The sequence below is a fragment of the Calidris pugnax genome, unplaced genomic scaffold (genome assembly GCF_001431845.1).
Source record: "Calidris pugnax isolate Ruff unplaced genomic scaffold, ASM143184v1 scaffold219, whole genome shotgun sequence".
In the NCBI taxonomy this organism is placed as follows: domain Eukaryota; kingdom Metazoa; phylum Chordata; class Aves; order Charadriiformes; family Scolopacidae; genus Calidris; species Calidris pugnax.
In genome coordinates, this window is record NW_015094507.1 from 4708915 (window position 1) to 4729557 (window position 20643).

The window sequence follows — 20643 nt, forward strand, 5'->3', positions numbered from 1 at the left end:
GTTAGTGTAAACAGTGTAATTTGTTGTGGCAGTAGCGCTTCCTTGCTGTGGTTTTTGGATCCCTCAGAAACAGCGAGTGGGTCCTCATGTCAGATGGTTGCCACCTGTACTGTACGGATACAAAACTGGGGCTTGCTGGGGATGCCACAGCAGAACTGAGGTGAGGGCTTCCCTTAACACTTCTCCCACTCAGCAGTGGAGCAGAGTCACAGGTTCTACCAGTTATGGAGAACTGGTCACCTGGTTTGCTCTGTGTTGCAGATACAGGTTAGACCACCAGAGCACTGAAAAGCACTTGGTGCCTTCTGCAATTTTCTGCATGGCCACAAGATTTTTTTCCTCCAGTGCAATGGAGATGAGTCCTGGAGCAGCTCAGCTTCTGGTGATGTGTCCAGAGAGTCTGGCAAAGATGGAGCAGTGCTGGGGAGGCTGCAGCAATCCTTGCCGTATGTCTGCGTTGGGACAGGAGCCTCTAGCACCATGGGAAAACAAATCATATGTGTTTTAACAATACTGATCCACCAAACAGTTAAGCACAGTTAGGTGTCTGCGCCCGTAACAGGATCTACAGCCTGATATCCCCATCCTGTGTAGGCAATATTTCATGCCTCAGATGGGGCTCCGCTAAAATCTGCCCACGGAGTGGAGAACTGCCACATGGCACTTAGCGGGGAAAATCTGAAGAAAATCTGCATTTAAGAACTCAGTCTTCCCAGGGTTTAGCCACACCAGTAATGTAGACAGGCCATGGGATTCACAACCTGCTTCTAATGGCTGGAATCCTCATGGGTGGTGTTTTTAAAGAACAAAGTGGGGATCTCTCATTTTAAAACAGAGAGGTGCTGGAGGCACTGCTGTGACCACTGCCGTGGTAGCTCAGTGCTTGCAATACTCATCAGACGTAGGGGATGAAGGTTGGCCTCAGTTCTTTTCCTGCCTTCCCCCATCTATGCAGAGACTGTGGTAGCCAGTGGGCTACTGAGCTGTGCAGAGTGCAAGCCGGGGGTACCCACCCTGTGGAAGCTCTCAGGAGAGGGAGGTGAGGCCAAGTGCTTGATCCAGAGAAAGAGAGTAAAAGAGAGCAGATGGTGCTGTGAGTGAGTGAGTAGGACATCTGTGGAGCTGGGGAAATCCTAGTTCCAAGTCTGCAAGTCAGGGACTAATTTTAATCTATTGCCTGTTGGATGTAAAGGTTCTGGTAGGTAGAGTTTCATATCTGATGTGAAAACTCTAGAAACGAAAAGATATAGGGAAATACTATTTAGAATTAGACTTGATAGGAAAAAAAAAAAGTCTTCATATTGAGTGTTAGAAAGGTACTTGGCAGAAGAAATAAGAATTTGCAATCTATTTCCCAAGGAGGTGAGAGCAAAGAACACTTGTATTTTTGCTGTGGTGTTTCAGGAACTTTTGTTGTTGTTTTCTGTGGGGTTTTTTGGGTTTGATTCATATTTAAATACAAGGCAGTAGCTGGAAATGCATGCTAAGCTGTCATTTTTTTGGTTTTCAGTTGTAGGTTGTGTATATCACCTTTTACCCTTTCTTAATTCCAGAGCCTTCTTCAGTCCCCTTGGTTGGAGACATGCAGTTAACGATGCCCGACTCTCTTCCTGCTGCCAACTGCAGCTGGGACTGATAGGCCTTGGTGCTGTCACCAGTTAATAGTTAACCTTCTTGTGAACTCTGGCTCAGTTTTACCCTTTCCAGCGCCTGCTCAGGAAAGAAGTTTGGTAGGGAAACGCTCTGGTCTTCATCGACCAGAGGGTCAGACTGCTCTCCCACAATCTCTAGAGACATTGGAGAAGGAAGGGCTGCATTAGCTCTGGGTCTAAGTGTGTAAATGTCTCAAAACGGGGCATACGTTTAACCTTCACTGTGGAAGGAAGAGTTTGAAATATGTGATGTTTGTTAGGGCTGCCTGTGTTATATCAAAACTGGTTTTGGTGGTGAGAAAAGGCTGATGTAGACAAACTGCAGTTCGATGTACCGGTATGTGAGGAGCCATTCAGAGGAGGACCATGAGGATGACCCACTACCACTGGGAAGATTTGGGCAGTCCCCTTTCCTTCCTACAGCAGGATTTAGTATCTCCAACACTGTCAGGGTAGAGAAGACTACTCAGGTAGGAAGCTCCCTGGCATATCTGCTTCCAGGGTCACTAAAAAAGTCCTGTGGAGGTGGAGAAGCCCACGGCTTTTTCTGTGAACTCCCTCGACAGTCATTCAGACACTAACCATAGAGCACCACAGCCATGACCGGGAGCTGTGAGCAGCCACCAGAGCTGCCACACCGCCTCTGTCCCTGTCACCACTGTGACACAGGGAGGACGAAGGTGTTTGGGGATTTATTTTAAGCTATCTTTTTGCAGTTCTGCAGGGTTGTTTTTTTTCCTTTGCGGACATGAAGGCAAGATTCAAACTGAGACCCAACTTTTTATTTGACTAAAATGGCTGTGTTGAGCTGGGTTTGAACGGCAGCAGAAAGGGGCATGTGCTACAAAGAACACTTTGACACTTGCAGCACACTGCAGGTGTACAAAACGTGTGGCAGAGGTGTACAAAAGGTTTGTGTCATTCATACAAGCAGTGTTATCTGCTGCACTGCTGCATTATCTAGGTGGCTCATGAGGTCTCAGAAGGGCAACGAAGCTGGTGAGGGGTCTGGAGCACAAGTGTTATGAGAAGCAGCTGAGGGAGCTGGGGTCGTTTAGCCTGGAGAAAAGGAGGCTGAGGGGAGACCTTATCGCTCTCTACAACTACCTGAAAGGAGGGTGTAGAGAGGTGGGGGCCGGTCTCTTCTCCCACGTCACAGGCGATAGGACAAGAGGAAACGGCCTCAAGTTGCACCAGGGGAGGTTCAGGTTGGATATTAGGAACAATTTCTTCACGGAAAGAGTTATCAAGCATTGGAATGGGCTGCCCAGGGGAATGGTTGAGCCACCATCCCTGGAGGTATTCAAAAGATGGGTTGACATGGTGCTCAGGAATATGGTTTAGTGTTGGCTTTTTGTTGTTTTGGTTTTTTTGGGGTTTTTTTTGTCAGAGTTAGGTTGATGGTTGGACTAGATGATCTTAAAGGTCCCTTCCAACCTAGGCAATTCTGTGGTGGGGAGTAGCCCTGATTAATGAATGCCACTTGTTTGTAAAGCGACAAGTTGGGCTAATTAGCTGCGTGGGTGGAGTATTGGTTTCAGGCTCATCAGGAGGGCGTCCTCATCCTTTCCTCAATTATATGCATCCAGCAGTGGGGCTGGGCTGTTCCTGGGCGCTGCTTCTGGAGAGCTATGGGGCAGAAAGCAAAGCTGGGCTACATGGGGCATGGAGAGAATCTTTTTTTTTAGCCCCTCACTTGGGGACGGTGAATTGCCTCTGCACCACTGGTGCTTTTGCAGGGCGTAAGGGAGGCTTCTTCCTCGCCCCACGGGGGTGTGAGGAGAGGGGGCGCCCAGCGATGGGGAATTTGCCAAGTTCAGCAGTAGGCCCGGGTGGCTGATTTACAAATAACCCGTGTTCTTTATTTACAGAGACATGTAAACAACAGAAGGTGAACAACGCCGCCCGGCTCGGTCTGACAAACAGGCTGCTGCTGTTTCACTTTGGGACCTGAGGTGTTTTAGACATTTTCACACAAACCGCATCGACAGCAGAGACGGGAAGGGGAGGATGGGGTAACCTCCCTCCACCGGGGGACCTTGCAGGGGAATGGCATGCACAGGGTGGCGGCGTGAGGGAATGGCACCGCGCGAGGCCTCAACACAAGCAAAGAGCCCACTAAGAGCTCGCCCTAAGGTGAGGTATGGCTGGAGTTAGGGTTATTTGCGAGCAGCATCACTGCAACTAGTGTGGGCTCTGACACCACTTTCCAAACAAGGATCTGAAAGCCAACAGGCCTCAGATCTTCGTTGCGTCCTTTGCAAATTATCCCTGGTTGGCGCGCGAGGAAAGGGAGGGCCTTCAGACAGCGGCTTTCTCAGAGCTCACAGGTTTTCCTGGTCTCGTTTCCCCAGCCTTGTTCTTTAAATATAGCACCATTCTTCCTTCCCAGAAGTATATCCTCTTTTTGACGTTTTAGGACAAGGTTTTAAATTCAAAGTGACGCTCCGAGCACTGCAGGCAGAAGGGCAGCGGCCGGTCCCAGTTGCTACCAGGAGCTGTTTTGCTTCAATGACACCACTGGTGAAAGAGGAGCCAGCTGCTCTGTGGTACATTGCACCCATCCCCACCTCTTTTTCAAGTTTGTCCAAAAACAGAATTAAGGGTCACACTAGCTGCAAAAGAAAGACTATTATTTGAAAACCACTGTGCTGTCTTGCAAATTTAACTGCAACAGTAAGCCATACACACACACTGTGGTTTACTTGGTCAAAATATATCAAATAGAAGTGTTACACTAAATTTGTAAGACAGAAAAATACCTGGTGAAGCAATTAAGAGTTCAGGAAATTGGCTGCTTTGTGCCAAAGAACAAATTTCCTTATAGTTTTGCAGCAAAAAAACATCAGCTAGGGCTTGAACAGGATTTAATTCTCAGCTGTAAATTCACATTTTGGTTCCACACACGCTTCATGGCAAAAAAACCCCCACAGATTGACAGTTATTTGGTTTGTTGTTTGGTTTTGTTTTTTTTTCTATTGCAGAGTGCTCACCATGGCTTGAACCCAAAACTGGTTTCAGCCTTTCTACCTGTTTCTAATATGAATAGCAAATTAGACAGGCTCAGCTCATACGCTAGATCAACTTCAAGCACGTAAGGATTGCTGCTAACAAAGCAGCTGGGAAGGGGGGTTTGAGCACAGTATTTAAATGCTCAGCTGCTCTCTCTCGTGCACTTTATGCTTCAAGTAGTTTTACTTCTACCCTCCCAGTAAGAACAACAGTGCTGCCCTATCTTCAGTTATCGTAGGAAAGGAGATGAATCACCACAACTGTAAGATACACCATTTACAGCTGCTGGTACAACAGCAGGTAAAGACAGAGAAGGAGGCCTGTTTTTCTTAAATAGGCGTTTCTGCAATCCTTTCAGTCCCCCAGGTGAAAAGGAAACTTAAGAAATTTTCCTTAAATAAAAGCTATGTACAAATTGCACACATTGCAAGTGGAGCACTGCGATCAGTTACAGAAAATAAGATGTACAGTCTTCACTGATAACATCTCTCTTGCTATAAACAGTGATAAACAGCATATGCTTTCTTCAGATGTCAGAACCCAGCAAGACTGCAATATTATGTACACAGGGCTTGTTTGCCTTCTGCCTCCCGCGGCAGAGCCCCTCCAAACCCTGTTTTGGCTTCGCGCATCGCCGTCCCCGCGCGGGGCGCCCTGGGGCTGGGGGGATCACAGGAGAGCTGTCATTGCTGTCTGGCTGATGGGCTTCAGGCAGTCTCTGGGGGTGGAGTAGCCCTCGCTGCCCAGGGCGTTGGGCTGGGGTTTCTGGTAGTCCGTGCTGTAGCTGACGGAGCTCAGAACACCGTTAGCTTTGGGCTTGTCGTAGTTTATGATGCTCTGGGGTGTCTGATAGTCTCCGTTCCTGAGGTCGGTCTTACACGAGCTGGAGAAGCTGCCGGCAGAAAGGGAGTGTTTCTGAGAGGAGGCGACGGGTACGTTGTAGCCGTTCTCAGAGGGGAAATTATTTTCCCTTGCGACGTGCCGCTCAATGATGGGGGTGGCGTATTCGGGCTCCTGGCTGGCGAGGGGCAGCGCGTACTCGTGCCGGGTAGCTCTGAGCGGACAGTGGTAGTGATTTTCGAACTCTGAACTCCCCCTTCTTGCCTCATCTTCCGTGTCCATGGGTCTAAAAGTAGATCCTTTCCGTGTGACCGTCCCGGTCCCGATCATGAGAGGCTGCTGATAATCTAAAAGGAAGCATGAACTGCTCAATAAGGCACAGACAGATCACTTTATGTATCCAAGTCATAGATATTGCTAAGTAAGCTATGTTGAAAAATGACTCATTTCATCAAACATGTGGTTATCAGGGGCGTGAGGAAACCTTGCCCCAGCACCGGTCCTGTAACCTCCTTCAGTGAACAAGCATTGCAGAGATGGCAGAAGCTCTTCCATGGGAGAGCTCCAATCTGCCTGCCTTTCCCTCCTTCCCTTTCCCCACCCACCCACCCAAATAAATTAGCATCATTTCTGGAGTATACTCAAAAGCCTTAGGAAAAGAGAAGTCAACAAAATACCAGCAACAGACTGGACATTGCATGGAGATCTACAAACATGAAGTTCTCCAAAGCCAAGTGTTCCACTTCTGAAATAATTAAAATGCCCGGAGGATTCTTAACAAGCCCCGACCAAGTGCTGGCTCTATTTGAAAGGCATCTCGTGGTAGGTGACTGACAGGAAGGATGAAGTTAGGCAGAACTGCAGCCAAGGGAGTCAAGGGAAGTGTGAAATGTGCTAAGCCAGCTCAGCGCAGGCGGAGAAGTGCCACCAGCACTGCCAGAGGAACCGGGGGTCACCCGTGGTCAAGGGGGGTGGCAGGGAGGGGGCTGAGGATGGTAAAGGTCCCAAGCAGGAGCAGGGTGGAGGAAACACGGCCACAAGCAGCGCGTGTTCACAGCTCCAGTGGCGGAGGCTGACGGGTAAGAAGGGAGTGCTGGACTTAACAGGGTTTTCAAAAAACCCAGTAAAACGGTTATGAGAAAATTCAGCGTTCTAACTTTCTCGCTCTGGTGCTGGTGACAATCTCCAAGGGATACATACGGTGGCCTGAACAGCTCTAGCAAATGACACTGCTAAAGTATCATGTTTTGACGCAGGCGTGAAGAAGTTAGCTCGGTTTCTCTGCTGGCATCGGGGCTCATCTGACATGAGCGTCGAATCCGATCCCATATGTCCTGTGAATTTTTTTGGCAGTTCCTGGCTGCTTCCCAAAACTTCAGCATGTAGGGTGAAGGTGTTATGATATTTCACTAAGTAAGTGGTGCAGCTCTCTCCCCGGCGTCGCTGCCGCCCTCCCCAGCAGTCTCCCTCGCTCGGGATGAAGCATCTCCACTCGCTCCTGGCTGCTCCCGGGAACTGGCAGCCAGGGATTTAAAGGCAGGAGGGGAATTTCAGGCAGCACGTTAACCTGTATGTAATCTGTGTGCCCTCTGCAATTAAATTATTAAATGGCACATTTCTGGGCTGCGTTCACATTTCTATTTCATGTTTTCTATTTTTAAGGAGACTGTAGGTGAAATGCTAAGGCTGGGGAGCTGCCTGGCCAGGCTGAGAGTCCAGACTTCCCACACAGGGCGGGAGGGGAGGATGGAGAGAGCAGAGTCCTCCCAGACACGGCCGGGGGAGCCAGGTGACCATGATTTGTGAGCAACCTTTATTCACTCCCTTTCCTTCATGAAATATAGCTGCTTTATAGGTCTCTGCATATTTATATTGAAAGTTTCTGTAAAGGGTTGAAACCATCTTTGAAAGATATCCAGGGTAGCACCATATGGAATTACAGTAACCATCCATTTGTTTTTCAAATGTATTTCTCTGCCAAACACAGTGGAGAAATTCTAAGGAATTTCTATGGTTTGGAGCCTGGAAACAGCAAATTAATCTTCCTGGAAGATTGCTGATCACTGATGCTATGAAATGGCTGGTCTCACTAGCCTTCCCAGACAGACTAAACTGGGCAGGGATACGAAGTGCTAAGAGGATGAATTAAAAACCATCCCTTTGGGATGCAAATAGTACTGATGTGAGGATTCGCTCTATCCAAACAGTGACCTGGAGCCAAGGTAGCACAGGAGAGAAGGACTGTGGTTGTTTTTTTCCTTCTCCCTCATCTACCTGCTTCCACCTCAGGGGCCCTCGTCTCTGAAATAGTTCAAGTACCAGGAAAGCTGCGCAGGGGTCTCAGCACGACTTCCAGCTGGGCGTGAAATCCCACTGCAAACCAACTAAGCAAGTTTTCTATTTGCTCAGCAGCAAGGGGCATTATGTTTTGTTCCATTTCCAGAGACATTTGTGTTTAAATAGAAACACAGAAATTAATTAGCAAAGTCAAACTATCCTATCCGAGGCACATTCCTGCAGTGCATCCATGCCTGACTGCCTTCCATGGTTACCTTCAGCTCTAACTATTTCAGAGTCAGGGAATCTTTCCCAAAAACTCCAAGAAAAGATTTCCAAAATAGTGGGGTTTTTTTCCACTGATATATTTAGCTCCTTCACTGTACATCTGGGATGAACACAGATAAATCTGTTCCTGGGCTTGTGTGAGAGCTGGAGCTTGTAACGTTGCTGGCCCATCCCTCTCCCGTTCCCTGCTCTGCTTGCAGAGCGACACCAAGGCATCGCAGGGGGAGCAGCTCTTACCTGCCATGTCACTGGTGACCAGGTCTAGTTTTTGTGGTGTCTCCTTCTCATTGTTATAGCTGATGGTAAATTCAGTCGACTGATGTCTGGTGAAGGGCTGCTTGATTTGTTTCCAACAACCTATGGTAAAGAAATAAAAATATAAGTTAAATGCTCCTAAGCAGAAGGCTTATCAGAAAGTTTAATTTTTGGTGTAAATACTCATCGCTGTTGATATATTGAAGCAGTTAAAAGGCAAGACTGAAATGAGCTGTTTGCAGGAAAAAAAAAAAAGCAGCCCCTAAATTTGGTGGGTGAAAGGGAAAAAGTGAATCATCAGCTGGGATTTCCAAGTGAAAATGAAATATAGAGGACTTTCTTGGCAAGAAGGACTCAAACTCTGTAGGTGCCTGCACTGATGCCTTAAACAAAGTGTATCAGTAAAATACCAGCTTTAAATCAGTTACACGTTTTGCCATTGCTTACGTGGCAAAAATACTGCTTAATAACTATTAATTTTTTTTCAGTAAACCAGTATGGCTTACGTTTCCTTGATATTTGAGCACATACCAATTAATTCATTCTCACAACAGCCTCGTGAGACAGAAAAGAGAAAATCCACCGTGTCAGGCACTTGCCTGGAGCCTGCGACACGAGGTCTGTGGAGAGGCAGGTTCGACTCCCAGCTTTCTAAGTCCCAAGCCTGGTTCACCAGGGCTTAGGAGCTTGTTTTATGAAGCACACAAGCTACAAATGAACTGACTGGGTAAGAGGCTATCTCCAATTTCTTGGGATTTGTCCTCATTAGCAAGTGAGAAAGGATTATGATGTGACCTTGAAAAATCATATTAGCAAATATGATGTTAAGTACAAATTAATTTTCTAATGAGGGCGAGCTGCAGTGGGTAACAGTGTTCTTTTCACTGACGTCAGCACCTGCTGAGGGATGAAATTTTGGAGCTGAGCTACTGCGAGGCACTTGTCAAGAGACATGGATTGCTTAGTGGTTTCTTTTTTTATGGAAAGCTGACATTCAGTAGGATATTCTTCTGTAGAGAAGGCAGGCCAGGAAAAACAGCTAAACCCCAACTTCCAAGCTGATGGCAGACCCCACATTAGAAAGCGTTACTGAGCAAGACAGAGATTGTCACTTCACTGAGGTTTTGCAGGCACCTCCTGAAGCACCTCCTCAAGCTGATCCCCTATTCAGATTTTACAGGTGAAGTACAATTCAGTAATGTTAGAATTTATAAATACAGTCCCACCCAGGGAGGGCAGCAAGATGCAAATATTAAAGCCATAAAAAATTATTAGCCTTTGCTCTCTTGGAGAAAGGCAATCCCCTCTGCTGTAGGGGGGAAAAAAAAAAAGGAAAGCAGCAATTTTCTGCGAAATAGGTATTTTGGAGGAGGGAAGGAAATGGAGGGCACCTGGGAGCACTCTTACATGCTAATTTATGCGCTTTGTATAATAGATCTTTTGCTAATTGCCTTTCTGTCATAGAAACCAAATTATATTGTTTCTCAGGGCACTGTGCTAGGATGACACAAGTGGGACTATCGTTTGCTGTTTCCCTTGTATGAAGTAGTGAATTTGAATGAAGAGAAGTGGATGCTATTTCACAGGCATTTCACGCTTAGCTGCATAAACCCCTTCCCCTTGGCCCGATGGACAGGACAGGACAGGACAAAGCACGTGATTCTCCACTAACCTGATTTCTGAGCACTGGATAATCCATAAGAAAGTCCTTTGGCTTCTCGCCTGCAAGGAGAAGAAAGCATTTATAAACATCTGCACTCACAGCATTTCAGCTTCACGCCTTAGCTCCAGCAGAGAGGGCCTTTGTGTTTAGTGGCTGAAGACAAAGCTTCATTTTTAGTTTCTGGAGGCTGGTGTCTACTATAACATAAGGCATACACAACCCAGGGTTTCAACATTTTGTTTTTCCCCATCTATGTGCAAGTTGTGAGTGCCGGTGTTCACATTTCCTGTGACTGGCACTCATCAATTTGATGTGTCCATGGCCATATGTGTCACTCCGGGTTATGTTTTGGTGGGACACTGCCTCTGCTGAATTCTTTAGCTAGTTTACAGACTTTCTGGGAATGCAGGGCAGAGCTGGGTGCTGCTAGGGAGGAAGCAACACCACCAGAGCATTGCTTATACTTCCAGATCCCCACCTGCTGACAGCAGCATCTCCCAGCTCCATGTGCAAGTGTAGGTTCCTATGAATGGACATCCAGCATGGACCCCGGTGAGCAGTGCTGCTTCCAGTCCTCTGGCTCGTGAAATGAAGTGGCTTAGTATTAGCTGCTCACAAGTGTGTGTGTGTACAAATAAATCCTTACAGCAGGGCTCAGCTTTCAGCCCCTAGGTTGGGTGCTCTAACTTAAGGGACTGCGAAGCAGAAGCACAACAGGAGGGAAATAAAAGAAAATGGTCCAGATAAATAGCTCAAATCCTCTCCTTGCTGAGTTTTTACTTGCTTTGGTGTGGAAACTACTCCATCTTGGACCGATTTACACCTTAGTATTTGTAGGGTGAAAAGAACAGCTGGTTACACTGGACTGTAAATTGGGGTGTGCAGATCTAACCTGCTTTACCTGCGTTTTTGACCAACTAGGGGAGATGTAAAATAACAAATACAATTTACAGAGACATGGTATGAGTTCTACTTAAAAGGAAGACTGCCAAACAGGATCAGTTTCCAGCTCCCTGGTAAAGAGGATCTGGAAAGAGGGCAGGCAGTTGGAGGTGCTGGCTAGGTAGCCACAAATGCCTCCTATGACAAAAGCCAGTATCTTACCTGCGCAGGGCTGCACAGATACAAATTCCAGAGAACACGAACAGACACAGCACGATGAGGATGGGGACAATTATGGCTGTAAGCTTCAAGCCTGCATGAGAAAAAAAAAAAAAAAAAAAAAAAGTTTAAAAGGAAAAAGAGGGCAGGCAGTTGGAGGTGCTGGCTAGGTAGCCACAAATGCCTCCTATGACAAAAGCCAGTATCTTACCTGCGCAGGGCTGCACAGATACAAATTCCAGAGAACACGAACAGACACAGCACGATGAGGATGGGGACAATTATGGCTGTAAGCTTCAAGCCTGCATGAAAAAAAAAAAAAAAAAAAGATAAAAGTTTAAAAGGCAAATTGCTCTGAAGCAGGTAATTTTTACTACAGAGAATACAGTAAAAAGCAGATAATCTTGCAGGAACACTCCTTGCAAGAGAGCATGAAAATGTGAAACTATAAAACTGTAAGACCTTTCCCTCAGCCTACATGTACCTATGTGGAACAGTGTTGAGATGAGAGTTAAATATACTGTCTCAGGGCTGAAACTTGGCTTAGTATCTATATGCATCCTCACAAAGAGCAGTTCTTTTTTATTACACACTAGGTAACTTACAAAAAGTCACTCATAACAACTCTGTTTTCAGTTGCTTATAAAACTGCCAAAAATAAGGCTGCAATTTTACATGCTGAGTATCTGGCTCATGCTGAACTGGTTGAAAACATTTCAGTCAAAATAATTCAAGGATTTCCTGGAGTGGACCTAGGGAAAAACCCATTTAGCCCCTGTTAAATACTAACACAACATAGTTTAGAACAGGGATTTGAAAATGAGCAGTGGGGTGGCTCTTTTGTCAGGAGTGCACCATTTGCTATTCCTACAGACACTTACCAGGCTGTAAGAATAAGGTAGGACATGTGTCCACAGGGTATTTACAATTTAGCAGATGAAAACTCAGTATATTTCATTTTCAGTGAACATGGATACAATTTACCCATACCGCTGCACAGACGAACTGAGCTTGCTCTTGGCAAGAGCAATGCAGTTTCAGAAGAGCTTTTTTTTCTTACAGCTTTTTCTTGCTTTTTACAGCCAGTTTTTTACAGAGACATTCCTACAACTATCAGCTACCTAATGGGTAGCAGTGTTTGGTGTGGTGGGTCTGGTAGTTCCCACCTGGCTAGAGGTCCACCAAATGGTCAGTATAAACAACAAATTTCATTTGCTTGCTTTTTAAGATCTAAGAAATTAGGTCCACAATGTTAAAGGATGAAGATTGCATATTCAGGGAGAAGTAGGAGAATGAAGGTTTTCTGCCTTCCCGGTGAACACAGGCACTAGGAAAAAGTGTTTAGTTACACAACCATGCACTACTGTGTGTTGCTTCGATCTGGGGACCTGCTCTGGGAGGAGCCATGGCTGCAGAGAGAGAAGGTAACATTTTTGTGAGACCACTGCCTCATGTATCACAAAAATTGTAAAATATACGAAGAGAGTGAGGAAGAGCTCCTCAAAAAAATGCTAATGAGTGCTCGGTATAGTCCCTTGAGCCACCTACCAAGCGTGGCAAGTAAACCAATATGACGGGGAAACCACAGCCTGATGTTTCACACATCAAAGAAAATTAAGGTTTTCAATCTCTTTCTGTGCCTTAAGACAAAAAGAACATATGCTCCTCCCTCTTCTCTCTGTCGTTAACCTTCAATGAAGTCTGAAGGGAAAATAAAAGTTTTGATTTGTGATTAAGATTAAAGTTCACTCAAGGCTGGGCTGAAGAAAGTGCAGTGCAAGGTAGTCTTACCCAAGTTAGTTTCTTCCGATGGGATGGGCTCCGTAACAGTCCTGTCTTCTTTTCCAAGGGAGGTTTCTGTGCTCTGGCTTGGTCTCTGCCACATTGAATGTGTAAACGAACTATTAGCTGCAAAAGAGAAGGGGGGCATCAGTGGCACTGCAGCAGCACAGGGGGCTTTGGGGGCACCATGCCTGGGCAGCACTGCTTACCCCATACCTTGCATGATTCGACAACCCATCAGCTCCAGCTTCAACGCTATTCTTTGGTTCCAGGTTTGAGGGATAATTCGCACGTAACGGGCCACTATCGGAGGGATGAAGTTATTGCGTACTATGTCACCAGAGTTGGAGTTGCCTTGGAATACCTGCAAGGAAACACAAGCACACGTTTTACTCTGTTTTAACTTCAAAGATTTGCATTATCCTAAAACTGATATACTGGTAATTTGGGATGCAGCCACAAGATTTTTGGAATTGAGAGTTCTGGGATAAAATAATCTTTTTAGTTCTGACAGAAGCAGATGATCACATTTTTCTGTTAGCTCGGAGAAGAAAGATTATCACTCTGCTTCAATTCTGTGTAATTTCTAGTTAATGTATGCTGGCCTAATGCTATCATTTTTGATTAGTAGCACTGCAGCAGCCTTACTTGGGCAACAGGGGATAAAAATGTAAAAAGAAAAAAAATAAAGTATTTCTAGACATTTTAGTGAAAAGGTCAGTTTTCTGTATCAAGCTTGAAGAGTGATGCAGTTGTCTCCTTTTCCCTGCACTTACGCTGTATTTCCCAGCATCAGCTCAGCCCATGTACGGAACATTAGTCCTTGCAAAATTAATTCTTGGAGATGCTTCAGCATGATCTAGGACAACTTAAAAGCCTGATGAGATAGGGAAGTGAGCTCAGCACATCTCAGATAAAATGTCAGGCCACATGGGGTTCCGATGGGACAGGGAACAGGTTTTTTTCGTGTACCTTAGCTGAAACTAAGATCATATATAATACTTTCATAAGATTATTTGTATATAACAAGTCATTGTGGAAAACTGCAAACCTGCAGGTTTTCAATAGCAGCCTTCACAGTTCAGCCACTACTAGATTGACTTGTCACTTTTTGGGCCAACACAATTTCAGTTTAACACCTGTTCAGTATAACAAAAATATCAAGCCAGTTAATGTTTCGCAGTGAAATTCCTTGCCATATAAGCTAAGAAAATCACAGCTAGCAGGAGACCTCTCTACAGCTCTACCAAGTTTTTAAAAACTGCCATCAGGACTGAGGACCAGGTAGAGCCTTATCCTGAGGCAAGCAGAGCTCCCTCAGAAATGATGGGTGAAGGTCTGACTTTGAATGTTGTAGGGGAGAGGGTGCTTTTGGTTCGAGGTGGTCTTTTTTTTGTTTGTTTGAAAGGAAAGATGAGGTTTTCAGGGGAAAATGTTATTAGATGGAGCTGTGCAGCACATCCTTTGTCTGCAGGAACTATTTGCACTGCTTTTATCTGCTCATTGTTAAAGTGACATTGAGTCTGAGAGAGCTGTTGTGCAGACAAGTGTTTTGGTGTAAAAGCATTTATTTTTTGTGTTCAGTTACATCAGTTCCTAACAGACGCAGGCTGTGCCCACAACCTGGTGTCAGAAGGGTCCCACCAGCAAGGGGTGGGCAGCGGTGCAGCCCCTGGTGACCATAATACGGCCAAGCAGGAGCTGGGTCCACAGGAGCAGCTCCACCAGCAGAGCTGTGCTTTTACCAGAGTTGGTTGTTTCTCTCATGGGGGGAGTAGGGGGGGTGGGTTGACCATCCCAGTGCATCTACAGCTGAATCTCAGCTTTGCTGGTGCCAAACCAACCACTGCACTGGTGCAGTGTTCCTAGCGTAGGCAAGCACTGAGCTGAGCATTAGACTTGCCCAAACAGCCTGTTGTACAGCTTTAATTACACAGTGGTGGTTTGTTGTGTTTTTTTTTTTTAAAAAAAAAAAAAGGGACACACACATACATATGCCTCCCTGCGTGTGTCTCAAAACTTCAGCAAGCCCTGGGTAACTGCTTTGTTTCGACAAGCTCGCTATCTACTCCTTGGCCATAAATTACACCGGTGAAGACAACCCAAGTCTAGACAAGTCTGAAACTCCTAATCTTTCTTGACAGTGAAAGCCTGCCCTTCAATGTCAAGGCAGCGTACGCATTATTGCTCTGTCTTTTCTTACCCCTCCCACTTTCCCTTACCTTTTCTTCATTGCTCAGAATCCCTTTGTAAGTTCTCCATTTTGAGTTGTTATTTTTGTAGTTCATTGTAAATGTCTTTACGTAAAAGTTGAAATTCAGCATCGTGGATCCAGAACCAGTGGTCTTAATCCCTTTTAACAAAAGGCAAAATACATTTTCATTTGTTAGGTGTCTGTTTTAAAGGAACATTTTCAAATGCAAACACAGAAGCCAAAACAATTCGGAGAACTTTGCCTTCAAAGTCTTAATTAATTTTTCAAACTATGTTGGAATTGAGTTTAAAAGTTGAGTGAAGAATGGAAATCAGTTTTAAATTGTGAATTTAGAGCAATGGAATTTTTAACAGAGCTCAAATGAATAGCTCCAAAAATGGTAATTGCTTTTTGATGTTGTGGTCCATATAATTAATCTTTACATCTTTAGCAGCAACTGCAATTTACATTTTTATAACTCAACTAGGAGTTGGAATCAGGCATTTCCTTCACCTGGACCACTGTTTCAAAGGCTGTGATTTTAATGTTTCTTATTGATTCCAGAACTGCATCTTTAATAGATCCTAAGCAATCATTTATCATCCATCCAGACTTTACTGCTCCCTGTGTATTTTGTTTGGGGCGTGACAGTGCGTTTACAGATCAGGCAAGCATGACAGTTGACTTCAATCCTATATCCATAGGAAGACCAGTCTTGTAAATAGCCATGATTTTTTAAATAGGAAAACAATATTCCTCACTGCAGAACATTTTGTTACATTTAATGAAAGAAACACTACATTAAAGCATTATTAGCTTTTTGGCTGCATTCAGTTTCTTCTCCAGCTGAATCCCCAGCTCCTAATAGCCAGGCAGTGACATACCTGTTATTCTCTTCTTCTCTCCCAGGTCTATCTCCAGCCATTCACGATTGCTGCTGTGGTTAGAGGCCCAAGCCAGTCCTGGGACGTGAAGCCAAGCCTTGTCAGGAGACCACTGGAACAGTTGCCCAAATTCGTTTGTCTCCTCCCAGTAGGAAGATGCAGTAACCTGGCTCTTGGAGAGGAATCCCTCTTCCAGACTGAGAGATTTGTTGCAGCCTAGGAGTCCCCACACAGACAGGCAGAAGGAGTTATTTTGCGTTTTCACAGCATATTTTTATATTAGGCTAGCAACATATGAAGACCACCCACACCGGCAAAGTCAGATGTTGCTTAATCTAGTGCTAGCCTGATGCTATCCATTAGCTTCGTGTTTGCCAGTCAATTTATAGTGGATGATCCAGTACCAGAGTGCTGCAGGCCCTCTACTAGTTTAACTCATGAAACCTTCTACATCTGCTATTTTTGCCATTTTTTGTTTTATCTCGGCAGTTGTGTCTCATTCCTGTGAATTCTTCTTATATTTTTAAATTTTCTTTCTGAAACATAATATTTATTTTGAGATTGGCACTAACTAATTTTGCTGTACAAAACATTTCTCAGATGAAGGCACTGTATTGAAATGAACACTTTACTGTAAATATTTCATGATTCTCACCTGTAATTAGGGCTAGAAAAGTTACTCATTAGAGAAGCTCCTTGATACTGCTGCCAAGAGGTGATATCATGAAGACAATAGCTGGAGGTAAGTATTACAAACTCCACCAAAGAACCCGCAAAATTTCTACACATCAAGGTTCTTCAGACAAAACAGTGGAATAAGGTTTCAATGAAGTTAAAAATAATTCCCTGGCAGTTTCAAAGGCCTATACATGCTCTACAGTTTTCAGTGAAATAGTAAATGATTTTATCTCAGATGACTGAAATACAATTCGAATGAACGAGCACGAACTTTTCCCCCCTCTTTGCTATGTTTTATGCAAATGAACAGCTTGACAGATTAAAGACACTTTTGCATCTTGGAAAGTCATAAACAAAAACTCGTTCTGTATCAGTGCAATGTAAATATATTTTCATTCCTCTCTATGTTTTCATTCTCTTCTTTATAACAAAGATGGAATTTATAAATGTCTGAAGAAAAACTGCTTTCATTTTCTGCCGCCTAAAGTACATTAAAACGGGATTATCTGATTGTCATTTTTCATATGCTGGCACCAGAAATGTAACAGCCGAACACTATTTCTGTTTCTCATCTATGTGTGTATGACCTATTCCTATTCTGTGGTTTTTTCCTAGCTCACTTCACATCCCTTCAATTTTTTTTTAATTCAACTTGCCAATTTAAAAAAATTGCTGTCCTAAAACATCCTTCCTAGACACAGCCTGACACTCACCTGGTTCCTTTTCAAAACTTTTACAGCAAATACTTAAATAAAAAGGTAAAATTTGAATAGCTAAACAGAAAGCCATTAGTCTTACCATTTGAAGTAAATATAAACCGCTTATCTGACAGCGAACCACTGTAAGAAAAGAAAGAAAGGTAACTCAGCCTTTCAGGAGGAGGTCACGGGAATGCCCAGGTACGGTTTCAGAATCACTGTTTATCCGGCAAAATATCTCTTGCCAGCCAGCCACTTACTTTGCAGGCTGGTTACCAACCCCAGCAAGAGCACTCTTGTGCATCTCTCACCGTCACTGAACTCACATCAGTTTTTTGAACAGTTTTGAGCACTGGTTATGCTTTAAAGGGACTCCCCCTCCCATCAGCCCATTACTCTTGCTGCACGCTTCTGTACCGCAGTGGGAAAGCTCTTCCCTTCTGCTCCTCGGACCAGCACCACGAGAACATTCAAAAGAGCCTGGAATGGAAAAGCTGACAGGACCTGGAGGTACTGGCCATGCACTGCTCCAGCACCAGGCCCAGGTCTCCTCACCCGCGGTAGCTTAAATTAGAGCATCTTCACTGAAATCAATGATTTTCTATTGTCTAGTTTGAAGAAAATCCAGCCTTAAGCACAGTGAAAGAGTTAACACTTGATGGTGACCAAGTACATCAGCTCCGATGGTCCTACTTGGACTACAGGTGTATCCCAGCCAGGCTGAGGGAAAACTACCCCTTGTTTTAATTTAGGTGGGAACGGGTTCTGTTATAACCCTGACCAACAGCTCCTGTCAGGAATGGTTCTTTTTGCGCCATTAACAGGACCACCCCTATGCCCTGGCTTTTCTTCCTCCTCCTGCTCTGGGCTGCTTTGCTTCAGGAGAGAATCCATTTCTTGGGCCACTCCACACAACCCTGCACATCGCAGGACAAGGCAGAACCGACGCCGTGAGGGAAAGCTCTGCTTTCCTTGGCCTTCCGTGGAGCTGCGTCCTGACTCCCAACAAGACACCCCTCGGGTTTCATTCCAGAAGCAACGACTCTGACTGGCTGCCTAATAAAAAGAAAAAGCCCGGGTTTTAACGTGAAATCCGTTTGGCTTTCTTGAAGATCTGACCCCTTCAACGTCGCTCCAATTAGCTGCACGCATCGCTTGCCCCTTTGGAAAAGCCTTGGCCAGCAGCGTGACTGAGCAGTAAAACAACTGCTGCACTTAAGCGTCAAGACAGCTCCCTTTCAGGCTGCCCTTTGTTGTTGGCCACGAAAATTTCCCCCGAGGTTCTGTCTGTGGGCTCCTGGCGACGAGCAGGGCTATATGTTTTGAGAGCCCCGCAAACAGGGGGACAGGAAAGCGGTCCCACGTCAAGGTCAATAAAAACACTGCCTTTTTTTTTTGTCACTGAGGGAAAACTAACGACAACAGGCAAACGAAGCCCTTTGGAGATGAGGGAGAGCACTGGGAGGGAGCTGATTTATTTGGGCACGTAGGCGGTAGAGCAGCTAGAAGGAGAAACTCAAGCCCTCCCTCCCACATCTCCCCCCAGGCAGTCCTCAGGGGCGATCAGATGTGCTCTGCTCGCTTCAAACCAGTTCCACATTCCAGCCAAAACAATTTTTGCTTTCTTAGTGAATACAAAGCAATCCATTTCAAGAGAAAAGAAGAAAATAAAAGCCCATGGTGATCAGTAAAATCTACCCCAAACAGAAATCACAGCGCTCCTTGAATACTTATTTATGAGATAATGCTTTGTAATAAAAAAGTCACCCAGATCCCTTTCAAATAGAGAGCTGCAATTTTAGCAACAAAGGGAGGAGGTTAGAATTTCTAAGGTCTATAAAGCTACGAAATCAAGCTGAAATATTTCTGCTATCATTCTGCAAGTCACCAAAGAGGACAAACTAATTCAGTAAGTGGTAATCCATCAGTTTCCTAATGTGACAGGTGGCATTTGTCACACAAATTTCAGTTTGTCCTTTAAGGGCTGGTATTGGCCGGTGCCCCTCATTTTCCTGACAACCTTCAGGATCCTGCCTCTCCAACATTACGAGTGGCAGGACTGCACGGGAAACCTGTGCTGGTAGCTCTGCAAAAAAAGGATCCTGCTTCCCCATAATAAATTTCTCTTAGCATCAGATACTTTTTTTTTTCCCCCTCAAGTCGGTCTCAAACAAGCTTTCTACACGCAGCGCAGATTAACCCCAAATCTCACCCTTCACAATTCGTGAGCACGTGGTCTCTTGCATTTTCAAAGACAAATGATTTCACGTGCAGTGACGTAGAGTCACGGGCCAGCTCACATGACAAGGTTAAACCCCCATATTATTTGTACTGGGGTATATTGGGATTGCCCAATAAATCCAGCCGATTGATCATCATTAAAGCCTTTGCAGGTGTGGGTCCAGGCAGGGATTGTGAGAACTGAGGACCCAGCAGGTGCCGTAGCGTAACAAGCACCGCTGGGGAGGCCCAGGTCAGCTCCTGTGGCTGGTGGGGGGACCAGCCATGACTCCCCCGTCACCTTACAGGGCAGGTATTTAACAGCTGGATGTGCTCCAGCAGCAGCTTTCCGTGAGGTCAGTCTCAGCTCAAGTCACTAAATAATTCAAACCTTTAAAACTGACATCCACTGGCTACTCCACAGGAATTTCTTGCAGCGTGTAGGTATCCTGAGGACAGGGAAGCCATGCAGCTTTGGAAATGCCTCTTACAAAAGCCTTTTTAAATCAGGAAACGCATTGGCTCATTTTATTAGTAAATAGACCCACTCTTTCTAGGAACACTTTTTCATGTTTCGAAATCAAAGAATTTCCCTGAGTCCTCCTATTTCCCACCCCTGGGATAACGGGTTCACACCAGCACTTCATCTGCTCCCGGGACTGTCCCAGCTGCCAGAAGCAGCAGAAGCATCCTGAGAAGCGCTGTGCTCACACTCCCATTTTTCTCAAAATCCGTGCCATCTAGCTTGCAGGCACCCATCCCTGCGTGAGCCCATTTGCCTGTGGCTCCCTGTGTAATCTGTGGAAAGCAAGAGTTGACTCCTTGGGGCAATTCATCCCCTTTGAGATGTGGACCGTGCTGGAGGAGTGCCTCTGTCTGCCCCCGTAGGCAGGAGAGCTAAGGGGGCTGCACGCCTGGCTGGGGTGCTCTCTCAGGGGCCTCACGTTAAATGGGCCAATTTCAAGCCCTGGAGGCTGGGTTCAGCCTGGAAGGACACGTTTCAGCTCTTCTTCAAGCAAATTGGAGTTTCCCCACTTGATGTAACAGCGACAAGTTTGCATCTCTGTGAGTACTCCTATTACTCATGTGAAATATATAG

General features: G+C 45.3%; 1 protein-coding gene across 1 annotated transcript in view; it reads right to left on the minus strand.

Moving 5' to 3' along the window:
• Positions 1-3489: 3489 nt before the first annotated feature.
• DCBLD1 (discoidin, CUB and LCCL domain containing 1) overlaps positions 3490-20643 on the minus strand; it is a 50022-nt gene continuing 32868 nt past the window's right edge. Inside the window, exons 7-15 of the mRNA XM_014964782.1 lie at positions 17425-17465; positions 15949-16164; positions 15093-15223; positions 13087-13234; positions 12880-12996; positions 11300-11390; positions 9997-10046; positions 8307-8426; positions 3490-5851 (exon numbers count right to left, since the gene is read on the minus strand). Of these exons, the coding sequence (XP_014820268.1) occupies positions 5334-5851; positions 8307-8426; positions 9997-10046; positions 11300-11390; positions 12880-12996; positions 13087-13234; positions 15093-15223; positions 15949-16164; positions 17425-17465 (1432 nt within the window). The 3' untranslated portion in view covers positions 3490-5333. The remainder of the gene's footprint in view (positions 5852-8306; positions 8427-9996; positions 10047-11299; positions 11391-12879; positions 12997-13086; positions 13235-15092; positions 15224-15948; positions 16165-17424; positions 17466-20643) is intronic.